This window comes from Saimiri boliviensis, chromosome 19 (genome assembly GCF_048565385.1).
Source record: "Saimiri boliviensis isolate mSaiBol1 chromosome 19, mSaiBol1.pri, whole genome shotgun sequence".
In the NCBI taxonomy this organism is placed as follows: domain Eukaryota; kingdom Metazoa; phylum Chordata; class Mammalia; order Primates; family Cebidae; genus Saimiri; species Saimiri boliviensis.
This window is the reverse complement of record NC_133467.1, coordinates 34294596-34304675: the sequence shown is the minus strand read 5'-3', so window position 1 is coordinate 34304675 and position 10080 is coordinate 34294596. Positions and strand designations below refer to the sequence as shown.

Sequence of the window (10080 nt, the reverse complement as noted above, 5' to 3'; positions counted from 1 at the left end):
TTCAGAGTGGCCGATAAAAACAGAATTGAAACCTAAGCATTCCTTCCTCCTCTCCGTCCCCTGGGGGAGGGAAGAGAGAATAAATGCCACATCTCATTAAGCTTTTACGAGCTCAGGCAGGCAGAGTGGACTCACACCGGAGGCAGGCAGAGGGCTGGGGGAGGCTGCAGGAAGGATTCCCCAGCTCTCTCAGGGAAGATGTGTTCCAGAACTTAGAGGCTGGCTCCACAGAAAATGAAATAAGGGTTAACAGATGTGGGAGTAACCGCTGCTTTTATTAACATCAGAAGGGCAACAGTACAGGAAGTTGGGTAGATGTGGGGACAATAGAGACTGTGAGAGGCAGGACTGCAGATCTATGGAAATTGCCTGGAAAAGTCAGCTGCAAGGCATGAGAATCCTGAAGGTATAAGAGAGAAGGGAAAGACTCCTCTTTAATCTTATGGAGCTGAAATGAGGAGATCTTAAACATGAGTGAGAACTCTGTTGCCCCAAACTAAACTGACTTTAAATCCAAGGTATAAAACACTGGCATGGGCCAGGCACAGTGGCTTATGCCTGTAATCCCAGCACTTTGGGAGGACGAGGCAGGTGAATCACCTGAGGTCAGGAGTTCAAGACTAGCCTGATCAACATGGAGAAACCCCACCTCAACTAAGAACACAAAATTAGCTGGGTGTGGTGGCACATGCCTGTAATCCCAGCTACTCGGGAGGCTGAGGCAGGAGAATCGCTTGAACCTGGGAGGCGGAAGTTGTGGTGAGCCAAAATTGCGCCATTGCACTCCAGCCTGGGCAACGAGAGTGAAACTCGGTTTCCAGCAAAAACAACAAACCACTGGTATGGATATTAGTTTGAATAGGAAAAATGAGAACTCTCTTTGAGCTCAAAAAAATCGAAGAATTAAAACCTTGATTAAGGCTGCACAATGATCCAGAGTGTAGGGATGGGAGAGAGAATAAATACCCTAGTGACCCACATATAAAACACTACAAATGAGAACGAGACTTGAGGTTAATGGAAGGTCATCTTGCCCATGCTGCCAGGGGGCCAACAGTGCCACAATGCCACATGGGCATTAACGCACACTGCATACCCTCAGTCCCTGCCTGGTTGGAGGGTATGCAGATCACACAGCAGAGCTGCTTAGGCTGAGGCAGACAGGGAACACCCGCTGCTAATGCAGTGGGAGGCAGGGATGGGGAGCCTGGCCCTGGCTTTGGGAGTGTAGAAAGGCAGGCAGCAGGGAAATCAGGCTGCTGGAGCAGTGCCTGTAAGATTGGGGTGACCATGGGAGGGCAGTAGCAGATACAAGAGTAGTGGCCTTCCCAGGCCAAGGCCCATGCTCTACCATCTGGCAGGAAAGCCAGTGGTTTATCATGCATGATAAAAGCCACACAGTTGGACTCTGGGCAAGGCCCACTTTGGCCAATTAGAAGATACACTGTGGCCAGGCAGGCAGGCTCCTCCCAGCTGGGGAAGGGGTGAGAATCCCTGGGCTTTGCCCAGTCCTGAGCTCTAGGTGTCTGCAGAGAAGCGCAGTGGTGAGTTAGTGTTAAAGAAAGCATCCAGTGAGGCAAGAGGGGCTTGGGTAGCACCCTTTGCCTCTGTCACTTCCGCAAAAACTTCTTGTTGAGGAGGAAGATAAGAAGGTTGACATTGACTTTGGCCTTGTTGAAAAGTTTCATGACAGCCACGCCCTCATACTGGAGCTGCAGGAGGTCCTAGGAGGGAAGAGGCAGGGAGGGGAGTTTAAGGGGTTCTGAATGTGGTCTAGCCAGGCAGTGTACAAAACACTCACATCATGGGGCCTTCTGCAGTCACCGGTGGCACTGGCCACTGAAGCAGGGCACTGAAACCCCACTTCACAAATGAAGAAACTGAGGCAAGAGAGGTACAGTGACTTGATCAAATGTCAATTCAAGCAGAACTAGGGCTTGAAATCATTTTTCTTTTCTCTTTTTTCTTTGTTTTTTTTTTTTTTTTTGAGATGGAGTCTTGCTCTGTTGCCCAGGCTGGAGTGCAGTGGCGTGATCTCAGCTCACTGCAACCTCCGTCTCCTGGGTTCAAGTGATTCTTCTGCCTCAGCCTCCCAAGTAGCTGGGATTACAGGCATCCGCCACCATGCTTGGCTAATTTTTGTATTTTTAGTAGAGACAGATTTCACCATATTGGCCAGGCTGGTCTTGAACTCCTGACCTCAGGTGATCCGCCTGCCTTGGCCTCCCCAAGTGCTGGAATTACAGGCATGAGTCACCGTGCCCAACTGAAATCATTTTTCTTATTCAAAAGACAAAACACCAGAGCAAAAAGATTTGGATTTAAAACCACTGCTTGGCTGGGTTTGGTGGCTCACACCTGTAATCCCAGCACTTTGGGAGGCTGAGGTGGGCGGATCACAAGGTCAGGAGTTCAAGACCAGCCTGACCAACATGGTGAAACCCCGTCTCTACTAAAAATAATTAAAAAAAAAAATTAACTGGGCATGGTGGTGCATGCCTGTAATCCCAGCTACTCGGGAGGCTGAGGCAGAATAATCGCTTGAATCTGGGGGGTGGAGGTTGCAGTGAGCTGAGATCTCCAGCCTGGGCAACAGAGCAAGACTTCATCATCACACACACACACACACACACACACACACACACACACACACACACAGTTTTCCTGAACACTGGCCTATGACTTTAGGCCAGCTTCTTAAACTTTTTGCCTCAGAGCCTGTAAAATAGGGATAATACTTCAGAGCTGTGGAGAAGATTAAAGGAGGTAACATGTAAAGTCCCTGACATGTGATAGGGTTTCAAATATTAATCCTGCTTCTGACACCAGTGGCCTACTCCAGTCTCCCTGATGCTTGGTGGTGGGGTGTCAGGGTATGGGGAAAGGGGGCCTTGGGCTGCACAGACCCCCATTCTTCTCTTCAGGAACAGAAGATACTGATCGGGTGAAGAGCTGAGCTGGTGTCATCTGAGGACTAGGGAAGTGAGGCCAGCTGCTCTCTTCAGGCCAGCACCTAAAGCCCAGCAGGTGTCTTGTAGGTTCATGGAACTGTCCTCTCACCTGATAGTGAAGCTGGAATCGCTCCATGTCCACACCCAGGAACTTGGCATTTACTTCAAACTTTCCTGCCTCTTCTCCCGGGGTGATGTCAAAGATGACGTTTCTGAAGCTGTCAGGAACCAGATTCAAAACAGGAACCCACTGCCTCTTCCCAGGGCTACAGCCACACTCTTGCACCCACTGCTCCTCATCCCGGGCAGCAGTGTTATCCGGAGCCAGCTTTCCCCTCTGTCACTCCAGAGGGCCCAGCGCGCTGTCTCCTCCCAGTTTTACTTCTGCTCCTGTCTTTACCTGCCCCGCCCTACCCAGCTGTTCTCACCTCTCCAAAGCTTTCCCAGTACCCTCTGCCTGAGGGCACCTAGAATTGTGCTAGACCATGTCCATGGCGCTTCATGTTCTGTCTGGGCATGCTCTGTCTCCACCATCATTCTAGCAACTCCTCCAAGGCCGGGACCGCTCCTCCTTCCCTTCCACCCAGTGTCCAGCCCAGAGTTCCACCCCCAGGTTAGAGGACAGGCAGGGGCTGACATCCTGCCCTCCAAAGACACCTACTGAGAGGCGGGAAGATCTTCGATTTCCACCAAGACCCCCTTTTCCAGGAGCTGAGCAGCAGTGTAATGAAGAGAAGGCTGTTTCTTCCCCTTCCCAGAACTCCTGATTAAAAGAAGGCCCCAGAGAATTCATCCCACAAACTCTTTACCACCAAAGACACTCATTCCCTGTGGCTGGAAAGGAAATGAGACCCCGAGGAAGACTTCTCCCTGATGGAAGACAGAGGAGGGGGATTGCACTTGAGCCCAGGACTTTGTAAGTGAGGCTCAAAGACCAGACTTAGGAAGGAACTACGCTGTGTTGGCTGAGATTCCCCTTTCAAAGCTGGGAGATGGTGAGGCAAAGGTGACATGGGCAGAGGTGAGAAGTCACACATAACCTTCTGAGTGCAGGAAAGCAGCACCTACTTGGAGTCGGGGGCCAGGTGGTCCAGGCAGGCCCGGATGTACTGGCTGTAGTAGTCCCCCTGTTCCTCATAGAAGGTGGTCTTAGTGCTCAGGCCCTGTAATGTGGCCTGAAGCTTCACCCGCTCCGCTTTCCTCCTGTGCCTGTGTCTGTGCTGGTTGCGGATGTCCTGGGGTTGGGGAACAGTGGGAGGGATGAGTGTTCCTTCCTGGCAGGAGAGCCTTAGGGCCTGACACAGGCCCAAGAACTACACACTGTGAGGCTCTTCAGAAGAGCAGGCTTCAATATTGTTTTCCTAGAAGGACAATCTCAAGGATGGTATCTCAAATCCTCAAAGCACGTCCTCAGGGCCTCTTCCCATTGAAGACTGAGTTCAAGACTCTTTGTTTTTTAGAACAAGAAAGTCGCAAGGATACTTTTGTAGGTCCTAAGCAAAGGATCGGGTTTTCATGCTCATGTGTGAGGTCTGCCTCCCTCAAACCTTCTGATCTGGGCACGTACCTGGCTAATGTGGAAAAAAAAAAAAAGAGAGAGAGAGAGAGTTGCAAGAACACCTCCTCCCTAATTTCAAGATCTTACCTTCAGGGCAGGTGTGGTGATTTGATTCACACCTGTAATCCCAGCACTTTGTAGTAGCCCAAGGCGGGCAGATTACTTGAGGTCAGGAGTTTGAGACCAGCCTGGCCAACATGGTAAAACCCTATCTCTACTAAAAATACAAACATCTGGCAGCCAGGTGGAGTGACTCACACCTGCAATCCCAGCATTTTGGGAGGCCAAGGTGGAAAGACCCTGAGATCAGAAGTTTGAAACTAGTCAGGCTAACACGGTGAAATCCTGTCTCTACTAAAAATACAAAAATCAGCCAGGCATGGTGGTGGGCAGCTGTAATCCCAGCTACTCGGGAAGCCTGAGGCAGTAGAATCGCTTGAACCCAGGAGATGAAGGTTGTAGTTAGCCAAGATTGCACCACTGCTCTCCAGCCTGGGTGACAGAGCAAAACTCTGATTCAATTAAAAAAAAAAAAAAAAAAAACTGGCTTCGCACAGTGGCTCACGCCTATAATCCCAGCACTTTGGGAGGCTGAGGCGGGCGGATCACAGGGTCAAGAGATCGAGACCATCCTGGCCAACACGGTGAAACCCCGTCTCTACTAAAAAAATACAAAAATTAGCAGGGCATGGTGGCACATGTCTGTGGTCCCAGCTACTCGGGAGGGTGAGCTGGAAGAATCGCTTGAAGCCAGGAGGCGGAGGTTGCAGTGAACTGAGATTGCGACACTGCACTTCAGCCTGGGGACAGAGCAAGACTCCGTCTCAAAAAAAAAAAAAAATCTTTCCTTCAAAAATGACCCTGGCTGGTGACAATTTGGGGTGGGCACTCATCAGGGAGGGGCCTGCCAACACTATGGATCAACCTGTACATGCACACACATACACATGGGCACACAGAGCCCAGGCCCAGGTCGTTACCTTGGCCAGGTCGTCCACTAGCCCCTGGTAGCCATTGCTGGCGCTGACCAGCCCCAGGCCTTCAAGTCGGCGCAGGTTCCGCAGGACGCGCCGCTGCTTCTCTGCCAGTGGCAGGAGGGAGTGAGCTGTCAGTGAGCGGTGTCGTCGCAGTGGCTCCGGGGTCTGGGCTGCACAGGCCTGGCGTTGGCTCATCAGCTGCTTGTGGGCTGCTTCCTGGGGACACAGAGATGCTAGAGGGGTCTACCAGGACCTACCTTTCTGTCCCCACACCAGTGAAGGCCCCAAGGGCACCAACAACTAAGGGAGGCCTGAACATTTTTCTGTGTGTCATTAAGAAAGTGCCCTAGAACCCAGCCTCTGCAGGGTATGGCTGGGCAGGGCATAGCTTAGGAAGACAATAAAGGTATAACATCATAACACACGGTGTCACACATGGGAGGGCCTCGTGGATCACCACAGGGGAGGAGAGGCCCAAAGGAAACCCAAACTGAAGCTGGGGATTCCAGACAGACACCAGCAGTGACTTCCCAACAATGGACCTTTGTGATGGCACAGGGTGTTTGAGGCATTTCCCTTTCTGTTCTGTTTTGGGATATCCCTCTAGCGGCCATCCCCACTTTTTCTCTGGGAAGACCTGGGTTCAGTCTTCACTCCAGCTGGCCCGACCTGCCCCTGGCCCCCACGTGTCTACCACCTTCTGCCTCCAGGCCTTCTAGCGGACCACTCTTTTCTGAGTGCAGGCTTTCCAGGGGAGCCTTCCCAGATGGCCTCTCAGCGCTCCCCATGGCCCTAGTGTTGGCGCTGGATTCGGCGTGTGCAGTGGGGAGACGGGTGGGGCCCCATGACCCTGCAGCCTGAGGCTTCCCGAAGCTAAGGCCATGCCCCTCACCCTGTAGGCCTCCAGAGTTCTCATTACTGGTGAACACAGGTGTCTGCTTCTGGCCGACTGTGGGTGAGGTTCAGGGGAGGGAAGCGGCGGTGCAGGCAGGGTGAGGCAGGCGATGAATGAGACAGAACCTGTGGGCTGGCCCGGCCACTCACCTGCTCTCTGGAAGCCGAGAAGGACAAGATCTCCTTGAGGGTGTCCCCAGGATGGAACTGTATGATGTCCACCAACAGCTGCTTGGTGCTGCACAAGGAGGGCAGGAATGGAGGAGAGGTGAGGGGCAGAGGCAGGGCCTGGACATGGGACTGGCCAGAGGTCTGAGAATGAATGGATCCTGCTCTATAGCATGGCTGCTAGGAGGTAAGGAGAGAGCGAGAGGGATGGGGGATGACGCTGCCTAGAATACCCTCCACACAAACTATCTTCCTTTGAGTCCTTCAGCTGAGCACACAGGTCCTCCCTGCCCAGCCATCACTTCTCCCTAGCTCTCAATGCATCTGACACCCATCACCCTCTTGGTGGTGCTCTGACTGTGTTCAGCCCTAGCCCAACCCTGCTCTCAGCCCTTTGATGGCAGGACAAAGACGATACTTGGCTCACTTGTTTATGAGTGAATTAACGGGTGGAAGGGGTTTCCTTGTTGGCAGGGACCTTGAGCTGGTACTTTGGCTCCTCATCTGCCCAGATGAGCAGCCCAGCCCTTCTCAGTTTTGCAGAACTGGGGAAGAAAAAGCTCAGGCCTATCTCCTAACCATCACACTCAACAAGAATGTGGAATTATGCCGGGTGTGGTGGCTCACACCTGCAATCCCAGCAATTTGGGAGGCCGAAGCAGGCAAACCACCTGATGTCAGAAGTTCAGAACCAGGCTGGCAAACATGGTGAAATCCCAATTCTACTAAAAATACAAAAATTAGCCAGGCACCTGTACTCCCAGCTACTCGGGAGGCTGAGGTAGGAGAATCGCTTGAGCACAGAAGGCAGAGGTTGCAGTGAGCTGAGATTGTGTCACAGCACTCCAGCCTGGGCAACAGAGTGAGACTCCATCTCAAAAAAAAAAAAAAGAATGTGGAATTAGAACCTGCTCTACAACCCACTGGCTGTGAAACTTTGGACAAATCACGTAACTCCTGAGTCTTTCCTCAACTATGAAGAGGGGAAGTCACCATCTATCTCATAGCTTGTTCCTGAGAGTAAGCGGTAACATATAAAAAGCATTTGGGGCCGGGCGCGGTGGCTCAAGCCTGTAATCCCAGCACTTTGGGAGGCCGAGGCGGGTAGATCACGAGGTCAAGAGATCGAGACCATCCTGGTCAACATGGTGAAACCCCGTCTCTACTAAAAATACAAAAAATTAGCTGGGCATGGTGGTGCGTGCCTGTAATCCCAGCTACTCAGGAGGCCGAGACAGGAGAATTGCCTGAGCCCAGGAGGCGGAGGTTGCAGTGAGCCGAGATCGTGCCATTGCACTCCAGCCTGGGTAACAAGAGCGAAACTCCGTCTCAAAAAAAAAAAAAAAAAAAAAGCATTTGGGCCAGGCGCAGTGGCTCAAGCCTGTAATCCTAGCACTTTGGGAGGCTGAAGCAGGTGGATAGCTTTGAGGCCAAGAGTTTGAGACCAGCTTGGACAACATGGCGAGACTCCGTGTCTACTTAAAAAAGAAAAAATGAAAAAAGCACTTGGTAAACAGTACAATATGCAAACACCTGCTGTTGCCAATATCTTTGCCATTCTTTTATCTTCAGTACAACACAGCGCAAAAAGCTGAGGATGCCAGGTGGAAAAGAGCCAAGGCTGTTGCGAGGGGAATAAAGGTAGGCTTCAGGAAGAACTTCCTGAAGGATAAGGGAGCCCAGGAAGGTGGAATGAGTCCCTCAGAGTAAGGCTATTTTACCAGCCTCAGGGCTGGGGAGCTCAGGTAGGGAGGGGCAGAGGCCAGCGTCACCCACCTCAGAAGCAGGTTACGTGTGTTGGAGTCATCGGTGTCTGCCTCTAGTCCTTCAAACTTGTTGGTCAGTGTCAGGGACACTTCTAGTTTGCTCAGGTCTGTGTGCCCACCTGCAGCAATGCTCTCCCCTGAGGTGTGGTGAGGAATGAGAGGGAGACAGGCATACACACACACACACACACACACACACACACACACACACACACACGCATGCACGTACACACAGATGGGGTCACGTTAAATCGGCTGCTCCACATGCCCCTCTTCCAGGAAGTTTTCCCACACGGGTCCGCAGAACCACCCTGTGCCCACAACCCTTAGCACTGATGGAAGGGCTGTTAACCAGAGTACCCTTGCGTTACTGGGGCTGTGCCACCCCTACACCCTCAGCCCTGGGTGCTCTGAGGGTAGAGGAGCCATGCCCCCTGAGCCTGCAGCTCCTGGCTCTTTCCAGTCACCATCTTCATTCTGTCCTTCTTCCCAGTAAGTCGGCTTCCTCCTATTCCATGGCCCGGAAACCCCTCCTCCTCAGCCAGACCTAACGAGACCCTTATCCCTGTGTCTCCTGCACATCCTTTAATTGGCCATTTACATGATGATCATGGGTCCCTCTACTGTCTACCTTCTCCACATCAATCTGTGTTCCTGTGCCCATGTCAGGATCAGAGAGAGAGTGTGGAGCTAGCTGCCTGGCACAAGACCTAGACTGCATGGGCACGCTCCCATTTGCTGTTGGTCTGCCTGTCTCTCCCTCCCTACAGGCCCCCCAGCTGGCCCCAGCTGCCAAGGGGGGCACACACCGATAAGGTCAGGGATGGTGGGCAGCTCCCCGAGGTCGTCCAGGAGCTCATGCAGGGGGTCTTGGTGATCGGGGGCAATGCAGTCCTGGTGCTCCAGCAGCAGCTGCAGGACGGAGGAAGAAAAGGAGGTGCAGGGTCTGAGCCAGGCTCCCCCTTGGGCCAGCCTACTACCCTGTCATGGGCTACCAAACCCCCGCCCACCCAGCCAACACCCTGCAGATCACAGCCCTCACCCTGTGCGTGTTGACTAGCTCCCCCACGGTGATGTACACCACGGGTTTGGCCACAGCCACCATGTCTGAGTACTCGTCTACTGCAAAACGCTCCTCTGGCTCTGGCACCTGGCAGGCTCTATGGATGAACTTCCTGTCCGGAGGGAGGGCATGAGAGTGAGGAGGGCCAGCACCCCATTCATGTTCTGTCCCCATCATTTCCCCAGCCTTCTCCAGCCAATTCAGGCTCTCCAGTCTCTGCTTCTACCCTCTGTCCTGCCCTACTTCCATCCCAGTGACCCCTCAAGCCAATCTCTCTTAATAGTCTCCCTTTCTCTCCATTGGGGAGTCCTGCCAACAACCTATCCTCCACCCCACTCACTCCCCTCTTCTCCTCTATTTATGACTCTTGTCCTCATGGATTCTGGAGGGGAGAAGTGGGATGTCAAAGATGAGAAGAGGGAAGAAAGGGGACAGAGAGAAAGGGGATCCAAGACCTGAACTTGAGGTGCGTTTCCTCCAGATAGCCGTTCAGGACCCGCAGGTGCTGGCTCTGCCCAGAGAAGGCCTTGCCAGCCGCAGCGTGCTGCAGGAGCTGAGCCACAGCCCCCAGGGCATGGCGCTGGGGGGCAGTCAGGGCGCCACCAGCTGCCATGGCCACTATGTCGAAGGCGTCAGGAGCCACCACGGCTGGGTTCAGGAAGCGGTAATACAGGAGGTTCCCGACCACCTGAGGGCGGAGGAG

General features: G+C 52.9%; 1 protein-coding gene and 1 non-coding gene across 3 annotated transcripts in view; one reads left to right on the top strand and one right to left on the bottom strand.

The window, feature by feature from the left end:
• Positions 1–256: 256 nt before the first annotated feature.
• IQGAP3 (IQ motif containing GTPase activating protein 3) overlaps positions 257–10080 on the bottom strand; it is a 45546-nt gene continuing 35722 nt past the window's right edge. For both annotated transcript variants that reach the window (XM_074390238.1, XM_074390239.1), the window contains exons 29-38: positions 9833–10065; positions 9357–9489; positions 9124–9226; positions 8325–8451; positions 6531–6618; positions 5490–5702; positions 4020–4186; positions 3613–3714; positions 3061–3169; positions 257–1724 (exon numbers count right to left, since the gene is read on the bottom strand). In XM_074390238.1, the coding sequence (XP_074246339.1) occupies positions 1611–1724; positions 3061–3169; positions 3613–3714; positions 4020–4186; positions 5490–5702; positions 6531–6618; positions 8325–8451; positions 9124–9226; positions 9357–9489; positions 9833–10065 (1389 nt within the window). In that variant the 3' untranslated portion in view covers positions 257–1610. The remainder of the gene's footprint in view (positions 1725–3060; positions 3170–3612; positions 3715–4019; positions 4187–5489; positions 5703–6530; positions 6619–8324; positions 8452–9123; positions 9227–9356; positions 9490–9832; positions 10066–10080) is intronic.
• On the top strand, positions 4430–4528 carry LOC120360269 (small nucleolar RNA U13). Its single transcript, XR_005576839.1, has one exon. It is a non-coding gene; the product is annotated as a small nucleolar RNA U13 (small nucleolar RNA).